The sequence below is a fragment of the Capra hircus genome, chromosome 22 (assembly GCF_001704415.2).
Source record: "Capra hircus breed San Clemente chromosome 22, ASM170441v1, whole genome shotgun sequence".
In the NCBI taxonomy this organism is placed as follows: domain Eukaryota; kingdom Metazoa; phylum Chordata; class Mammalia; order Artiodactyla; family Bovidae; genus Capra; species Capra hircus.
The window spans coordinates 31,604,111-31,624,199 of NC_030829.1; the positions used below are offsets into that span (position 1 = coordinate 31,604,111).

A 20,089-nucleotide genomic window follows, 5' to 3' on the forward strand; every position below is an offset into this window, starting at 1 on the left:
GTTTCTTACGTATTAACGTCCAGGTTTCTATAGCACTGATTCTCAAACATGAGTCTGCATTAGAATTTTCCAGAGGGCTGGCTACAGCAAGTTAATGGGCTCTATCCTCAGGGTTTCTGGCTCAATGGGTGTGGAGTGAACTCAGGGAATCTGTGTTTCTAAAGAGTTCCCACATAATGCAGGGGATCCAGACCCCAGACTATATTTTGAGACCCACTGAGCTACGGAGAAGGCAATGGCACCCCACTCCAGTACTCTTGCCTGGAAAATCCCATGGATGGAGGAGCCTGGTAGGCTGCAGTCCATGGGGTTGCTAAGAGTCGAACACAACTGAGCGACTTCACTTTCACTTTTCACTTTCATGCATTGGAGAAGGAAATGGCAACCCACTCCAGTGTTCTTGCCTGGAGAATCCCAGGGATGGGGGAGCCTGGTGGGCTGCCGTCTATGGGGTCGCACAGAGTTGGACATGACTGAAGCGACTTAGCAGCAGCAGCAGCAGAGCTATAGAAAACTTTCCCAAAAACACCTTTTAAAGTTAAGTTCTATATACCTTAGCTTCATGTCAAGCTGAATGAAAATTTTACATCAAAATGAAATATCCTCCCAGAATGTCCTAACTCCCCTGTCTATGAGACATTAGGGGCCCTAAGTGTCAGTAAAAATCAGCACGACATCCCATACTCTTAACATTGTATTATGAATTCCATCAGTGTTTTGTAATTAATGAGCTGGAAAAATTCTTTGGGTATATGATATTAATATAAATTTGGAAAGCTACTGAGAAAATTGAAATTAACATTATGGTACCATGCATGTTTGTTAACTTATATTATTTTAAAATTAAGATAATAATAATAAGTAATAAATAAATAAATAATAAACATTGAGATAATATGTAACTCCAAACTCAGGAAATCATAACTTTTGACAACAGAAAGATTTTTCTTTCTGGAACTCATTGCATGGTTAACATTTTTACTCCTTTGACTTTCTCACTTATGCAACTGAACAAAAATGCAACTTTACAGGCTCTTAGTTTTTATATGAAGAACACATTAAATCTTTCCAACAGAGTTTACTAATTCCAGTATAATCAACTCATTATTTGCATTAAGAATAACAAAGTATCTAAAAATATATAAATTATCATTTCAGATGTGTTTTTTTCCTGGTTTAATAAATGGTCAGAAACTAGTATCAAAACAGAAATCCTGGGTGCCTGGTAAATAAGGAGAAAAAAACGTTTCATGGAATTATCAGCTACGCAGAAAATTCCTAAAAATATACTGCAAGTTAACTGAGAAAAGAAACATCCTCAGCAACATTAACAAAAGCAAAAATCATGTATAAAACTCCTTTAAAAAAAAAAGTAGGTTTCAACATCTTACTTGTTCATTCAGCTACTACGTAATATACATTTAAAGAAGAACTAGGATTAATTGACACCCTTTTCCTTCAATGTCTCTTTCTGTACCACGAACACTGATGAGATGCTTATATGTTCCTGAGGCTTTAGTCAGCTTTAACACACCACACAGGTGCTATTTAAGTGTGATGTGTGTAGGTTTGAGAAGAAACTGGATTTTGAGAGTCTGAGTAAGATGTGTGACTAACAAGTTAAGAGCTGTCACGGCTCAGGCCTGAATGGAAGGTGGTTGGCAGAGAAGGATCCAAATGCAGTATTTCCAAGGGTGACTCTGTTGTGCCCTCCTGGGAAAGGGTGTTTTGACAGAAAATATCAGCCACATCTGAGATACATCAGCTAACCTGGGCTCCAAAGGGTTGTGAGAATGAAAATAATGACTAAAAATGGTTTGATCTTCTTTGGTGGGAAGGAAGGCAGTGGGAAAGCAATCGTGTTGCATAAGTATAATGGCAGCAAATAAAGATGGCAACTTGGAGTTGGCAGTAATAATTACTGTATTAATATTATTCATTATTATACAACGACACAGCAGAATCCTTGATTGAGCATTTTCCATCTACCTAACATGGCACTAAATGCTTTAGATATGTACTAAGACAGAGGCCACAGCCACATGGGCTACTGAGCACTGGAAATGTAGCCAGGGTGATGAGGATTTTAAAAATTCTTTAAAATTTAAAGAATTTCAAAAATTTTTTAATTCTTCAAGAATTTCATTTTAATTTAAAGATTTATATTCAACTTACTTATTGGAAGTCAGTGAGTGGATAGGAATCTAGCTTTTCAACTGTAAATCTCATAAAATCAAAACAGATGGAGTAATTCAATGAAAATGTAGCATCTGAATGGCAATGTCTCTATAGGTGTAAAATATACACTTGATTTTGAAGACTTAGTATGAAGACTTAATATAGAAAAAAAAAGTGTGAATGCAAAAATCTTGGTAATTCTTATATTGATTGTATGTTGAAATGATAACATTTTGGATATACTGAATTAAATAATACACAGGATTAAAACTGATGTCATCACTTTCTTTTTACTGTGGGCTACAGCTCACTGGATCGCAAAGAGTCAGACACGACTTAGCAACTAAACAACAACAACTAGAAGATTTAAATTTATACATGCAGCTCACATCCTATTGGATAGTGCTGCTTTAGGTGAATTATCTCATTTAACCCTCACAGAAATTCTCCAGGTCAGACACTATTACTTCTATTTCACAGATAAGGACACTGAGACCCAGAATGAACAGGAAATGTGTCTAAGGTCACCCAGTTAAGTATTGGAGACTATTTTATCTGCTTCATATGCTCCAATTTTGAGTCATTTAATCTAATCCCAGATTTTTCAACAAGGATGCTGATTATAGTCACATCTCAAAGTATAATGAAGTACATCAGCTGGCATTAAGGGGAATCTGGCATCCAGAGAATAACTTAGTGCAGTGTTTGGATACCAAGGTTACAAGGCTGAAGTCATAAGGTTCTGTACTTCTCATAAATTCAATCTTTTAAGATTAACCTGGCTGTCATAAATATCACCAAACACTTAACAATGCAGGAGGACCAAAGGCCATCACGACAGCCTGTCTTACCAGACGAAGGATTCAAATTAAATTCCATCAAATCACACTGAGTCAATATACTCTGACAAGCACCTCACATCCAAAACCTCTAAAAGCCTGGAATTTTTTTTTCTAATTTGCTCCCCCCTTTTCTTCACCAAGAGACAAAAGAAAGCCCAAGAAAATGCTGAATGGGGTAAAAGAAAATGCAACAAAGTTAATAGGGGACTTCAGAATTTGTAAAAACACAAAAACAAGAGGGCGCGTTTCCATCGCTGCACAATATTGCTTTTGTTAAGAGCCAAGTCTCAGTCTTGAAATGTGTTGGTAATAAATCAGCAGGCATTATTTTAAATCAACTGGTTTTATGAAATAAGCCAAGAGTTGAAAGAGGCAGGACTAATTACCAACATTCCTTGATGAATTACTTAGCGGCGTGTGCTAAGTCAATGTGCGTCTATGTCTTGATCCCCAACTTTATCCCATACTTATTTCCCAGGAGGTAAAAAGAACATGTGGCTAATTAAAGCACCGATCGCCACAGCCAGAAGTACTCAAGGTAGGATTCCTTTCGGGGGAAAAAAAAAAGAAAAGGTTCTTTGCCTGGTACTTATTAATCTAATTTTTACTACTTCACTAGAAAAACAGACCTAATCTTGTCACCTTTAGGCAGTCTGAACTACCATGCAGTGTTCTGAAAAAAATGTTACATATTTGTAATTTAGCCAATAAGAATTTCTTAAGCCTTTCCTAACCAGCAGGAATGTCTCTGGTTTGTCGCTTCTAATTAAGTCTTAACAAAATTTCTAGCTCCTAAATTTTAATTATACAAAACGCTGGGCCAACAGGGCAGATTATGACAAAGTTATGCCTGATGGTAAGGTAGTAGAAATCTGAAGTCTACTTTTCATGTTGGGCCTCTTAACTTTTATTTATTTTTATTTTTTTTTTATTTTATTTAACAATACTGTATTGGTTTTGCCATACATTAACATGAATCCTCCACGGGTGTACATGAGTTCCCAATGCTGAATCCCTTTTTCACAAACTGGTGATTCAAATCTTTTTAATAACTTAATTTTCAGGATCCTCACACCTTGCTATTTTTCCTTTAGGGAACACATGTAACAGGGAGTTATGCAATGTGCACATGTCTAGTAAACTCACCTAACAGAAGAACTGGGTTGCTCGAAAGACTTATAGGTGAAAAAAACTTCCCTAAGACTCCTAATAAAATGCATTAGAAGCCCACTTAATTATATTAAGAATGTATATGCATACATACACATCTTTAACCCTCGGTTAAAAAAATAAGTAAATAAAGCCTTTGACCACCAACATCTCCAATCCAAAAACTCATTCCAGACGTAACAAGAAAGAACAATTTGGTATAAAACAATCTAGGTCCTTTTCTAGAATATTCTCTAGTTTTTAAAACAGTGACTACAACTCTTTTTCTAGGATCATTCTCTACTTTAGTAACTTCCTATTTTATCTACTTCATATGCTCCGATTTTAATTCATCTCATTTTTGCAAAACTATAAATTAACAGGAAAAAACATCTAACTTTATAAACAAGGTCTGAAAGACTAGTGTATTGTTGGGAGTTAAATTTTTCTTAAAGTTGAGGCTGATGCTCAAAGAAGTCAATAACAAGAGACATATTCAGGGCAAGAGCCAAGATACTACTACTGATTGCAGCTCTAACCTTGTGCAAAACCACTTACTAATTTACATATTTTTAAACACAGATCCCACCCCCTTATTTTAGTAGGACAATGTTAAAATTAGATTTTGCTTACATGTGTTCACCATCTCTGTTATTCAAGAGCATACCTATAGAAGATGGTCTTTCAAATCTAAGTCCCTTTTTTAATTGTTGGGATTACATAGGTAACATTTGTGAAGAAGATTCATGACCTTAACATACAGTGATATAAAATTTATGACAGCTAACATTATTCACTTAAAAGCAACGAGAAAAACAACCAGAACTGAAGTTCCAGTTTTAAGTGCTAAAATACAACAGAAGTAATAATACCGCAGTGAGGTCGGGGAAGAAAAATTCTAAATGCAACCATAATCCCAGCAGAAAATTAATATTAAAACACATGTACTGACTCTACCAAATTGGGTATTTCAAAAATCCTTTACAACAATATAAATGTATTATCGATACAGAACTATGAAAGATATGAATTAGGTCAATAAGATTAGCCTGGCAGACGGGATTTTTTCGAATGCAAATCATCTTGAGTTATGATTTCTGGATGTTGTTATAGAATATCTCAATATTCTGACCAATAATGATGACTATAATGAAACCATAAATTACCACAGTGGTCGATCTGGCTAGGCAGTATTTTTCTATAGTCCAGGTCTGCCATCTGGCATATAGTGGCAATTCAGGGATACACTTTAATTATTCCATATGGATGTCCCCTTACTAATTTCAAACGCTTAAGATCATGTGTCCTTCCATTAAGCCTGTGAGACTCCTCTGTAGTTTCTCTTCAACCTCCCACTTGGCTCTGACATAGTCTGTTACTGGTGATTTTTTGAAATGTTTAGAGGCTGTTCTTGAACTCTGTAGGAAAGAGAGAGGAAGCAAGGTATGTGGTTATAAGCAGATAAGGTAAGCTGATAAGTAGATAAGGTGGGCTTCCCTGGTGGCACAGTGGTAAAGAACATGCCTGCCAATGCAGGAGAGCAAGAGACACAGGTTTGATCCCTGGGTCAGAAGATGCCCTGGAGGAGGGCATGGCAACCCACTCCAGTATTCTTGCTTGGAGAATCCCATGGACAGAGGAGCCTGGCGGGCTACAGTTCATGGGGTGGCAAAGAGTCAGGCACAACTGGGCACACACACATGCAACGGAGGCTGAGGAGTCTAACTGTGTGACTTCAATGACAATCTCTTTTTGCATCAGTTTCCCCATGGGGAAGATTGGGCTTATCCTACTTATCCCACAGGGCTGCTAGAGAAATACATAATATAATTGACAAAAAGGATTCAGCTTAACATCTAATACAGCCAATAATTAATGTCTGTGCAGTCACTGCTTGTCCTCCTCAAAGCTGCTTTAGGTAGTATCAGTTACACCAGTAGTTCCTATATTTGCTGCAGGTACCAGGTTACCATGCCACTTAAGAAACTAAACATTGCTACTTCTGCCTCCTAAACTTTTTCAGGTCATTCACTCTAGGAGAGGAACAACCACCAATGATTAAGCAATTAGTGCCATGAAATCCAACTGAGTTCAAATCCTGACTGTACCACTTGTTTCACCCAATTCCGATGAGCTATTTGACCCCTTCACCTCAGTTTCCACGTCTGTGAAATGGGGATACTAATAATGACTGCCTGATGCTGGACATGCCAACCATGACTGTGAGTCTAACAGTTCTCTGGGAGAAACAGACTAGCTGGAAGGCAGGCGGTACATCCATCAGAGCCTAAGTGTTTTCTAAACAGAACACAAAGAAGGGAGTTAAGAAAGATGCCAAACAGGAATTCAGCACAGAACCGGAAATGTTTCTCAAATCTTTTTTGTTTTTTCATCACCACCCGCTTAAGCAGATGTTTTAGACCTTCTTGTTCCCCCTAATTACCTCTCCCCTAATCCCCAACCAAGAAAACTGTAACAGGTACATATACTGGATATCTGCTTACGTACTATGCCTTTTTAGAGCAGCGGTCCCCAACCTTTTTGGCACCAGGGACCAGTTTTGTGAAAGATAATTTTGCCAAGAGTGGGAAGGTGAAGGGGAAGGTTTCAGGATGATTCATGCACATTACATTTATTGTGCACTTTATTTCCATTATTATTATGCCAACTCCACCTCAGATCGTCAGTCATTAGATCCCAGAAGCTAGGGACTCCTGCTTTAGAGGATCACAAACTATTATAACACCTTATATTTTTTGCCTTCCAAGAGCCAATTTTTGCTCCCCTGGGAGACAATATCAGCCGGGCTAAGAAATACACGTCATATCATATTGAAAAGAAATTCCCATTCAAAGGTAGATTAAAAGAAACAAAAGGCCCACTCCAATTTTCAGTTCTCACTCCAAGGCCCTGGACCTCCAGTTTTAGGATTATGAGAACTTTGTAAATTAGAAGAGATTGCACCTATCAGTATGGCTTCTTTCACCAGCAGAAAAAGAGGGGCTGAGCAGCTGCCCTTCGTGTAAACCCACAAGGTGACTTCAGTGATAGCAAACGAGCCCACTGAGAAGAAAAATCCCTGGCCCTAGAAAGAAGGTGACCCTCCTCCCAAACCTGCATGGCTCAGGTGTCCACTGAACACGGCTGACCCGACCCACACCCTGAGATTGCACCACCCAGATTCTATGAGATCCCTCAGCCACATAAAAATGGCTGTGCACTCATAGTGGAAGAAATCACTTCCATCTTGTGTGCCAATATTACCAAATGAGGGGCTTTTCAGGTGATGCTAGTGGTGAAGAATCTACCTGCCAATGCAGAAGACATAAGAGACACGGGTTCAATCCCTGGGTTGGGAAGATTCCCTGGAGGAGGGCATGGCAACCCACCCCAGTATTCTTCCCTGGAGAATCCCATTGACAGAGCAGCTTGGTGGGCTACAGTCCATAGGGTCACAAAGAGTTGGACACGACCGAAGCAACTTAGCATGTACACATGCATGCACATTACCAAATGAATATGGAATTACAGCTGATATTTCAGTGTTTCCAGAAAAGCGGAATTAATTCGTAGGCTTAGCTATATCAAGGCTGACTGTTTTGTTTTACATAGTTGCTCCCCACAGGGCTGCTCTTTCAAGTGGGCCAGGCCTAAAAATCTAAGCAAAGATGATTTTCTTTAAGCCAGGATTCACTGCTCATTCCTAGTTACTAAAAGCAGCGGAGACAGAAAAGATGTGTGAGGTTAATCAATGCACATTTACTGAGGTGGGTGCCCTACTTAGCCTGGGTTAAGTTAGATTTAGATTTCCCCGATGTAAGGCAACTTTATGGAGAACGTTCTTGTGCCAGCCCGTAGATTACTAACTCCTTACCTACGGTGGTATGGTAGGCATCGCATTTGCATGGGAAGCAAATGGGTCGCCAGGCACTGCCAAGGCAAACTGGAGCACACGTATCACCAGAATGATCTAAGTGTTTCCAGCACACAGGGTAAGAAGTCCCCATTCTGCCCAAGGAACAGGAAGTTTAAAGCAATATTCTCAAAAGTACAGACAAGATACTTCTCTTTCAGAAAGAAAAGAAACTATGTGTCTCACTTCACCTGAAAAGGTGAACAAATAAAGATAGGGTTTACATCTGCCTGATCAAAACTGCCTAATACATTTCTTCAGACCTCGCTCCCACAAAGGGAAAGCAGCAGAAGTCAGGAAAGCTGCGCCCTAGTGTCCTGCTGGATCTCCCTCCACACTGCTTAGATCAGCTTTCAGTTAACAAGTACTGTCTATTATTTTTGTTTTATTTTATTGGAGTATAGATGATTTACAATGTTGTATTAGTTTCTGGTGTACAGCAAAGTGAATCACTTATACATATACATATATCCCACTCCAGTGTTGTTGCCTGGAAAATCCCATGGACGAAGCAGCTTGGTGGGCTACAGTCCATAGGGCTGCAAAGAGTCGGACATAACTGAGCACACACACACATACATATATCCACTGTTTTTTAGATTCTCTTTCCATATAGGTCATTACAGAATACTGAGTAGAGTTCCAACAAAAATGAGTTTTACAGGGAAAGAAAATTACCTTATGTGAACACAAAGTGATAACAATCCAGAGATTCAAAGGCTCTGAGGGGAAGGAGGTTTATAGGAGGATGAAAACATGTTTGTGGAACCTGGAAATTGAATCCCTTTGTCCCCGAGAGATGTGGCCTTGTAGACACAGTGTTTGATCCAAAAACAAAAGGACACCAAAGTTCATAAACAGTCCTGAAACTGATGCTCACAGAATGTTCATGTAAGTCACACTGACCGGTAACAAAAATATATGCTGGCCCATGGACTATGGGATTAGAAGAATTCTCAGGTTTCCTTTCTTCTGTGGTCAGCACCTCTAGCAAGATCCCCTAACTAAGGGGATAAAGGCAAGCTGAACTGAGACACACTGCATCTCTTCCCACTTCTTTTGGTCAATATGATGCTTATAAGGTTCTGTGTTCCTGCCTAAATAAATCTGGAAGAAAATCAACTGCATAATGGGGCCTGGGAGCCGTTCCTTCTTCTAATATAACCTGCCAACTCACTCATAACTCCACACACCTTCTTCAAGTTTCTGTACTATACCTAAAGAATAAGCCATACCTTGACAATTCAACATCAGGTAGATTTCATAAATTACAGAGAAAGGCCAGCAATTCGTTCAGCCACCCTCTCCTCCATTGGTGAAATTTCATGGAATACAGGTTGTCAGACAGGGTGACAAGAAAGCAGAACACCCCTCCAACCTGGGTTGCTAGAATCACTATTTAAATGAGGTGCCACATCGTAAGTCAATCACTGAAAATTACCAATGTGAATTCAGTTCACAAGATCGAGGGCCCTGGCAAAAATGTGTTTTAATACCTGATGAACAGCAAGCATCACTTCTCATTCTGCAGTAATCTAATTCCTTGGGTTATCTGAGATGATTTGGAAGAAAAGAAAAAAAATCTAAAAATAAATTTCTTGAAATTATTTAAAAGATATCCTAAAGTTACCAAAAATATCTATTTTTTTCCTTCAAATTCATATAATCTTTCTCCTAAGGAGAACAGAAAGACTCAATATACAATTTATTCCCAAGAGAATACCCTGGCTTTAAAATTTTTTTAAGTCCAAAGAGAAAAAAGCAAAAAAAAAAAAAAAAAGGAAGGGAGGCAGAGAGGGAAATCCTTGAAAATTCCCTATACTTTTCTAAATAGGTAAATGTTTTCAAACTATAAACTCTTGTTTTCAACTATACACTGTCAGAGTCCATGGAGGGGGAGCAATTCTGATGAACCTGCTAGTTCAAGATCAGAGCAATCAGGTATTTTCATAATCAGTCAGAGTTAGAGAGATGAGACAGGGAAAATGCATGCTTGATGGATGTGCGGATGAAGACGCAGTGGTTGATAATGTGATGCTTCTTCAGCCACGAGACCATGTCCACAAGGCCTATCTCCGGTTCCTCTCTTTGTGTCTAAAAGGAGCCAGGTCAGATTTCAGATCTCAGGTTTGCTTGTCAGTAAAACTACCTGTGGCAGAAACTACTTCTACTAATGGTTCTTAATGATACAGTTTGTTAATCCACAGTGAGAAATACAGAGTGCGTATTTTCACTATTGCGAAATATATACTATGCACTCCAGATACTGGTTAATTAATGACAAAGAAGCATCCTTAAATTATAATACCCAATTGAATAGAGCTGTTCTTAAGAAACCTAGAGGATATATCCACTATGTGAATACATACAACAATAAAATTAACCACTCCATGTCACCTAAAATAAAAACCAATAATAGGAATAAAAAAAAATCATAAATTAATTAAATCAATGTAGAAACCAGAGGCTAATCCTGCAAAGTTTCATGAATTTACGGACTGAATGACAACCATATGGGAAATGAGTAATGCAAATTTCCAATCCCTATGATTTCCAAACACTAGTCCTAAATTTACTAGAAGAGGTCAACAATTTAAAGCATGCTTTATAAACCTTCATATTTTAAGCATAATTCTGCAAAAGAAAGGGGATTAACCAGACAATACTAATTGAGCTTTTCAAAATCATTCAACGCACCAACAGCAAAAATGTTCGTAACATGCGTTTGTGTGTGTGATTTTTCTATCAAGTTCTTTTAAACCAGTGAGAGACGGGAGCGATTTACCCAGGATTCTCTGGCACACGTTAGACGTCTGACTGCACACATCTACCTCCACTGAGAAGTAGGTATGTTCTGTTCTAGCAACTTAAATCTTTAAGACTTAAATGATGAATTTACTGAGACTATACTATTAGAAAAAAATACCTATTCAATATCATCTGTATCATTATGCATAAATCAGTACACTCGGTGCTACTCCTTGAAAATGTATATTCATAGAAATGTGGGTCAACATTAAGCAAATTAACTGCTTTTCTATTAACCATTTACTTCATAATATATGCTTATGATTTAAAAACTATAAAAGAGAAAAGAAAAAAATGACCATCTTTCTCTCACTTACCTTTCTGTAATAAATGATTCATAATATTTCCATCCACAAAACTTCCAAAAATAGGCAAACTATTTTTATAAAGTACTAAGTATTTAAGTACTTGAAGTAATCATGTATATGATACTCTCCTTTAAAATGTAATTTGAAGCTCTTAAAATGCCACCTTATATGGAATCATGTTTCTGCTTGGTCCTCCACATAAGGACACTATACAAAATCTCTCTAAACAGCTACCAAACCTACCCATATTGCTATGCCCTACACCTCTTAACATACTTTGCTACTTTATATAACTGAAGTATAAAAAGTTAGAGATAAACTAATTCCGTATGAAATATACATTCACCATTTGTTCATTTTTATTTAGATTAAGTCACCGGGTTCTAACAATATATTTGCGTTTTAATTTTGGACATATTTCTAGCATAACTGAATTAAGCAATAGAGTTAAGGGCTAGTGTTACCAGGACATAGTAACATTTAAGGAAAAATGGTTATATTATTAAAACCAATTAGTATAGATTTTAATTTTAATCATATCACAATTACATATTTTAAGTAATAAAAACTTTAAAAAATGATGTCCATTTTTCAAATGAAATGGAAATAATGTTTCAACATACTCAGGTAATTTCTCTTTCATCAGATATAATCACCTTAATAGGAACATAGATTTCAACTATTATACTTTAATAACATTACCTTTGATTTAGACATAAACCACTACTAACACAAATCTGTGTCATCTCTTCTAAAATGTTCTTCAGCTTAAAAAAATAGACTACTAAAGTAAATAAAAGAGACATTTCTCTATAATTTATTATTACTTAATTCATATAACTTTAAATAATCTAAGATACAGCTAAAAAAAATTATGATTCTTGCGAACAGCAGACAAATCTTAAATAAACCTTAGGTCTGTAAAAACCCACTGGTTGCCAATTTTCACCCAAGCAGAACAAAAAGTGTAACGTATAATCTACTTCCAAGAGAAAAACTTGCCTTTATTTGGAAGGTGGGGTACATAAAATATACACTAGGTGTGGCAATATTCAGAACTTCAGTCATATTAGAGTAAAATTTTCTGCTAAAGCATTGCAATCTTTTTCATCCTAACAGAATTTTAATATTAGTGTCTCTATGACACAGTTTCAGTACTCCATCACTACATTTCAAGAGTCTTTACAAATAAGAAAACAACTGGCTTAAATTTTGTTTTTAAAGAATCTCTTTCCTTCTTCCTGGTAGAGATCATAGATTGTTTCCCAATTATCATACAGCATCCCATTTGCTCTCATAGTAAACTTTAAATAGTGAAAGATGTCTTTTCTGAGCACAGGAATGATTGCAAAGACCAACAATGAATCCCCGGCGGGTAAAGTTCACTTTGTTTAATGAACAGTAACACTCGGGACTCTTCAGGATGGATCAATTAGGTAATGGGATTTAAAAAATTAAGAAGTAACGAAGTCCCTTTACTTTTCTTTTAACTTCACTTGCATTAGTCACATTCAAGAGTTGGAATGTTTAAAGGAGTACCTCCCAATGTGACTGCAGGACCCATGTGTGAGATGGAATTCTATTCTTAGACTTGTTACAACTTTCCCTAGTAATTAGGAAGCTATATGTCCCGGATAGAATGATGCTAACAAGCTCCTGCAGTTTCTACTCTAGCAAGAAATCAAAGGGACCCAAAACAGACAACTCACTTCAGTTAAAAGATTATGCAGTCTGGTTATTAAAGCTAAACTCTTCTACCATTTTCTATCCAAAGAGATTTTCTAAAAGTCAGATTCTACAGCCAAGATGATTTACTCAAGAAAAAAGAAAACTCAAGAATGGCCATGGAATGTATTTGGGGGAAAAAAAAAATACATATATATATATACACATATATATATATATATACAAGTTATTAGAAGAGGTTCATTTCAGATAACTTGTACATTTTTAAACTTTCCCAAAGAAAGATGGGAAGATATCATTATAAAAACCATCTATAACCTCCTGGTAATTTCTCACGGGACATCAACACTCTTCCCCCATTTAGTGAGGGTTACTATTAAATTTACAGTTAGTTGGAATCTTTCTTTGGAAATACAAAGCCATGTAGGAATCAATGGAGCTGACATTTACAAATATGTTTCAGATAGGTCAATATAACCAAATAAACATGATGAGACAAATAAAACACCTAGAAAATGGAAAATGTTGAAGAAGAAGGCTTGGCCCAACCAACAAGAGTGACACTCACATACCTTAAGGACTTCCATCGGCACCTGGGTGGCAGAGGGGAGGGTGGTGGGCACGCTGACGTTTATGGCTGGAGTCTGACTCACAGGCACTCTCTGTTGCATGAACTGGGCCGCCTGCAGCTTCTGCTGCTGCTCCCTGCGTTCCTGCTCCTGCATCTGCTCACGCATGAGTTGCTGGCGTAGCAAGATGCGTGATGTCATACTGGAGGAGCTTATCGGAGGCTTGGAGGCCCCAGGATGCTCCTCGGAACTGCTATGGGGAAACAGAAAAACACACATTGAGTTCCTAATGAGACCTTTCATTTGCATTTTGGGGTATCCTAAATCGCACCAAACTATGAAATGAGCCTGTGCAAAATATAATCAGATCGCAGAGTAGTATTCCACCTAATTGAAAATCAAGAGCTGACAGGATTTAAGTCATCAGTAGTTGAATTAAAATAAGTCGGCTTGATTGCATCCAGGCATTTTTATCATACAGCTTATTTTTTTTTGACATTTTATATCGCCTACTACTCATCACCACCAAATATAGTGCTGCCATATGAAGTGCCAAGAAGCAAGGGATCTTAATGGTACCCGGAGTTTCACACTTAAAAATAATTTGCTTGATTTCCCTTTATAGTCGAATCTAGCCAAATAACTACTCTCCTGTACACTATCTAAATTCCTTGAAGATATCTAAACTGTTTACTAACACCCAATAGTTCAAAGAAAAGGCGAACTCTATCATGGGGAAATTTTTCTACGATACAAGTGAAAGTCATTAAAGAAGCCTTTGGACCAGAATCTTAACACTGAACTCAACCTCAGTCTTCAAGAAAGAGGGCAGAAGACAAGTTAGTTTGGCAACTCCATTCTTCTTCGCCTGGGTTTCTTTGTGCAGTCTTTTCTTCTGATTCTTCTTGGCAAGTCCTATCCAACACGCATTCTAAGAGTTCCCCATGAGGCCTGCCTCTAATGGTGCTGGCGCTTACTCTACCCAAAATCATTTAAAAAGCTTAAATACTTGTCACAAGTCAAGAAGAAAGGACTTTTTGATTTTCCTAAATACAGATTTCTATTGTTTATCTTGCTAGATCTACGACATCAACAATAAACCTCTCTCTGCCTTAGTTACCATGTCTGAAAAAGAGGAATAACAATATTTTAACTTACTTATCCATTTATCAAAATGGGAGATGCTTTTAAAATGTCTTTTGTATCATTTATACTCTAAAGGCCTTCCTCTTAGGAATTTTGTGAGGATTAAACAAAATAATGAATGAAATAATGCACACAAATCCCTTAATACAACGAGCGCTATGCAGTACTGCCTCAATAAATGTTTGTTGCTGCAATTACTATTATCTAGAAATTTTGCATCTGGTAATATCATTTTCTTAAAAAAAAAAAAAAAACAGTTTAGGGCCAAGAATATAAAAACTTAATTAGTACCTGGAAACAGAAAAAAGAGTAATATTTAGGAAGTACTTATATTCAAATCAAAGTTATTCTTCCAGAGAAGTATCTTTACCTTTAAGCTTCTTTCCTTGAATATAAATCCCAATATCATCCTTATCTTCTAACAAAGGCAAAATAAAGCCTTTAAATTATTGACCAGCCTTATAAACTCCTTAAAGATAAAAATTTTCAAATTCTTCAGGTTAAAAAAAAAAAGTACTAAAGAATAAAGAAATGTTTGCATTTCACCTTCACAGAGTTCCAGAAAACTATATAATAAAAATTATACTAGCATTTGACTCATTACTCAGCACAGAAACCTGGTTCAATAGACTGTGATAAGTTCATATAAAATAATGCTGTTCATATATAGCCATAAAAAATGGTATAGAGATATATTTATGGTTGTAAATTAAAACTATACAATATATTAAATGTATTGTAATTATACAATATATTAGAAAGGTATGATTAAACTTAAAAAAATGTTTACTACAAGAAAAAGTACAAAGATAATGCTACCGTGAGCTGTTGCTGGAATATAATACCACAATCCTCTAATATTATCAATGTCAATATTATCTAATATTATCAATTATCAAGTTGACAATACTATCAACTGATTCAGAAATTTCACCGATAGATAACTTTCCTAGGAAAATAATTCAAAACGTGGAAAACCTAACATTACAAAGCTATTGACAAATTGCACAGTATTCTGTCCCCTAACATGGGCGTGATTATGTAAATTATGAGGGAAGATGTGACTTAAATAATACAAACTTTTAGTTACAAGATGAGTAGGTTCTGAGGATCTAAAGCACAGCATGGTAACTATAATTAACATTACTGCCTCGTACACTTGAAATTTCTGAGAGAGCAGATCTTAAGTGTTCTCATCACACACAAAAATATGTAAGTAACCACGTGAGGTAACACATGTAAAAAATCATCACATTGTACATCTTAAATAATTTTGTTAATTACACCTCAATAAAGTTGAGGAAATAAATAAAACCATTCAAAAGATTTAAGCATAAAACAGGTTTTAAAAAAAGTAAATTATGGACTTCCTTGGTGGTCCAGTGGTTAAGATTCTGCATTCCCAATGCAGGGTACACGAGTTTGATCCCTGGTTGGGGAACTAAGATCTCCCACGCCACACAGTGCAGCCAAACAACAAAAAAAGTAAATTATGATACATATAGATTTGATAATATACCTTTTTTTAAAAATTGCTCAGCACACAGCAAAGTACAAAATCCATGTCCTAAGACAAATTAAAAAGTAAAATCAAAAGTGGATGTCCATTCTAATCTAGAATAAGTAGAGTATACGTATGTACACAAATACACACATGACTAGCGAAAGGATGAGAGTTGCCAAAGTGGGAGTGGGATTATAGGTAAATTTCTTACCCTTTACTCTTCCCCTATAAACCATAATGTCACCATATTTTTTCAGTGGCAGGATATATGCCACAAATTTGAAAACATGAGGAACATGAATTAACTTATAAGCATGAAAAAGTGACTTGAGTGATCAAAGTCACCATTTGGCTAGAAGAGACTAGATCCATCCTAGACAGCATTTTGACAATAGGATAGGGAAGTGCTGACTTGTATCCAGCACACTGGTTCTTTTGGAAGTCCTCAGCATCCCAGAAGACTTAGACCCTCTTTCCTTTATAGTTTCCTACAGATATACAAAGACTGAAAATGCTAATACCCGGTTTATTACTTTCATATCATGCATTCATCTACACCATAAAAATACCCCATCATTTCTCAAAAACACTCCGTTCACCTGCTCAGGTTCTGCTAAAAGAGCACCAAAAGAAAATGTATTTCTCACTTTTGAGTATGTGTTCAAACGTACTTTCCTAAACCCAGAAAAGAAGGCTATTTAAAAATAAATAAATAAATAGATGGTCTTGCTATTCAAAGCCTGTCAGGTTAAAACATTCCCAGAGAGACTGATCCTTTTGATAAAACCAGGAGCAAACCTTTGTGCCTTGGCAAATGCAGCTGTGGAAAAATCGCACTAATTAGCTGCTCAAGACAAGCCATTGGCTGTGATACTGGGGGAAAAAAAATCCTTTCAATTAACAGTAAAGCATTCTTGAGACATCTTAAGTTAAAATTACTAGTCATCAAACTCTAAGGCTGCAGACTTTCAAATCAACAACAGTATCATTTAAAACATTTACTGAAATATCCTATTAGGAAAAAAATTACATATTTATATGGTAGACCCATATAAATAAATTAAAACCCCACACAAAAAAAATCTCGCAAGGTTCAGCTAATTGACATTTGAAAAAGTCTTCTCAAAGAACAAAAAGGAAAAATAGTCACTTCACTGCACACGTACCCTACTGGATATTTCCATGTTAAAGATGACTCTCAGATTGTCAGCTTTCCTCGATCTTTTAAACATTACTTCCTCTTAGAAATAATTGAATCTGCAATTATCACCCTATCGACAAAAACAAAAATACCTACACATCAAAATGTTAGCAGGTCACATGAGCAAGTTTTAAACTCAAAGTCGAGTTTTATGTGAGAACATTACAGGTAGCCAACAGCTTATTTTTAAAATGAGGACCTGATGCTTCAACTACTAATAATAAGAAGAGTTGCCTCAAGGTATTTGGTTTTAAAAGCTGACCGAACTCATCCAGGGCCCATGAACCTCAATGTGCATTAGGTAATCCTAATTTCATCAGTCTGATTCCTTTTAATCAGATTATTTAAAGGTCATTTATTCAACAAACGGCTATTGAGGGTTTCCCCTGTGCCAGGTGCTGGGAATACCTGGTTTCTAATCTCAATGAGTTTAAAAGGCAGGGTCATGTAATTATTTTTAAGATGCCTTAAAATTAAGTCAGTTATCTAGATTATTGGACTCTTATCTAGTTCCATGTGGGAAGGTATATATCTCACCACAAGAAGTCACCCTTTGAAAGACAGCTGAAGGGGAGGCAAATGCCTTAATTGGCACTTACCCACATCACTAAGACCAGGCAACTTCCCTGAAAACTGGGAATTGCTCAGTGGTGACTCAAGGAGTATGGCCATCAATGGGACACAACTTCTAGTTGAGTCACTGATGAGCAATCTGATCTTTAATGAGCCACTCAACTTCTCTGAACCTCTCCAAAACCCACCTCCTAAACGTACAACAATGACTGAGGGAGCGAATGCCAGCTAAGTTAGAGTGATAACACACCAGATAGAATACGGACACTTAGCTAAGTAGCCATAAAAATGACGTGAGTTCCTAACTTGATGGCTAAATTTACATTTTTAACCTTCAAAGCCTGACCCTTCTCTGTGATGATAAGAGACATTTGGACATGTGCTCTGTGAATCACTGGTATATCCCTAAATTCAAAGAGTTAATTCCTCTGCCTTCACCAGCGACTTAAATTTATCAGAAATCTCATAAAATTCAGTATCTCGCCATCCAAACAACACTTGTCTGACCAACCCTCACCTTTCACAGGGATGCCAATACCCCTTCACCAGACCTTAGGAATCAGTCTTTGGTCTCCATATCACAATCATCCAAGACATGAATCTAGCTGTAAGCTGCAACTTAGCTTCTAGGCTCAAGGAGTTGATGAACTTTCCCTTGCCTTACCTTTCATCAGTTCCTCAGGCAGAATACAGTCCTGGCCTTTACTAACCTGTGACGATGGCCAAGTCAGTCAACGTCTTTAAGCTTTGGTTTTCTTTATGTATAGATTGTTTAATACATTTGCCTCTCAGCATCAGAAGGAGGATTAAAATTTGTAACAGAGGTAAAAAGCTTAGCACAATAACCAAAACACAATTCGGATAAACTGAAACAGAGTTAAAAAAAGTAGTAGTCAGAAAACATGAAACCATGAACAAGCTACTTCTTTTTTATGCAAGAAAGTGAATTTTTATAAGCCTGTATGCAAGCTTGGACCATAGCATATCTGCTTTTTAAGATTTAGGCAATCCCTTTTTGATTCAGAGAATTTGACAAAGTTTGAAGGGGTGGAGAGAAGATAATCTATCCTGCAATTCACTCACAAGATATAAAGTAAAACTCCTAGTATTTTTTTCCAGGAAAAAGGCATCTTCATTATAATCATTCAGTTGATAGAGCTCAAAGCCTAGCATCTGCCTGCACTGGATACAATGTAATTACATCCAAGAAAGCACAGCGGCTGATGTTCACACAGACAGTGAAGACACAGGAAGGCATGATAATTAACCTCATGCACAGGTAAGAAAGCTATGTCAGAGACAGGTTAAGCTACTAGGGTTTCCAAATGCAGAAGGCTGACTGCCACAGGATCAGCTGAGGACCCTGCCTAAAGCCAAAATGCCCAGGCTCCATTCCAAGAAATTCTGACTTCAGGTTAGGTAAAGCCCAGGAATCAGTATGTCTACAAAAACTATGCCACTGATTTTGATGCCAAGTTTGGAAACTTGGACACCCAAGATCGTCCATTTGTTTGGTAGGAGTACTGGGACATGAACTCACATCTTTCATTCTTAGACCAGAACACTTTCTTCCATGTCTGAGGAAATGCACATTCCATTCCCAGCCTCTGATAACTCCTACAAGAGCTCTGAAGAGTCCTTCTGATGCCGAACCCAACATGTGAATGGAAGGAAATAGGAAGGACCACCTACTCCTGCCAAATGGGCTATAAAACCAACAAGACAAAAAATCTGTCCAGATACTGCCAATGAATCATTATGGTTACAACATAACTATTCTATCATAAGGAGGATTACATAAGAACCTACAGGCCGGACCTACAAAAGTGCTGTTCTGTCAGCAAAAAGAGACTGTTAAGAGTCTTTAGAAAGTAAGTCCAAAAAAAAAAAAAAAGAAAGTAAGTCCAAGTGTATAAATTACCAAAGTAAGAGTCAGTAAACAGATATGTCTTTTTAAATGGCAGTATGGATATCTAACATTTTAATATTTATTTTATTTATTTGGCTGTACTGGCTCTTTAGTTGCGGCACATGGGATCTACTTCTCTGACCAGGGATCAAACCTGGGCCCCTGCACCAGAAGTACAGAGTACTAGCCACTAGACCAAGCAGGAAAGTCCTAGTATTTAATGTTTTCAAAGGATCAGTTATTTCCATTATCTTAACCTTTACCTTCTTTCCAAAGTCATTGCTCTATAAGTGTAGAGATGAC

At 37.0% G+C, this 20,089-nt stretch overlaps 1 protein-coding gene across 7 annotated transcripts in view; it reads right to left on the reverse strand.

The window, feature by feature from the left end:
* Window positions 1-20,089, reverse strand: part of MITF (melanogenesis associated transcription factor) — a 230,901-nt gene that overhangs the window by 79,420 nt on the left and 131,392 nt on the right. For 6 of the 7 annotated variants that reach the window (XM_005695740.3, XM_018067161.1, XM_018067157.1 and 3 more), the window contains exon 2: window positions 13,457-13,706. In XM_005695740.3, the coding sequence (XP_005695797.3) occupies window positions 13,457-13,706 (250 nt within the window). The remainder of the gene's footprint in view (window positions 1-13,456; window positions 13,707-20,089) is intronic. The other variant, XM_013973641.2, reaches the window with a different exon arrangement.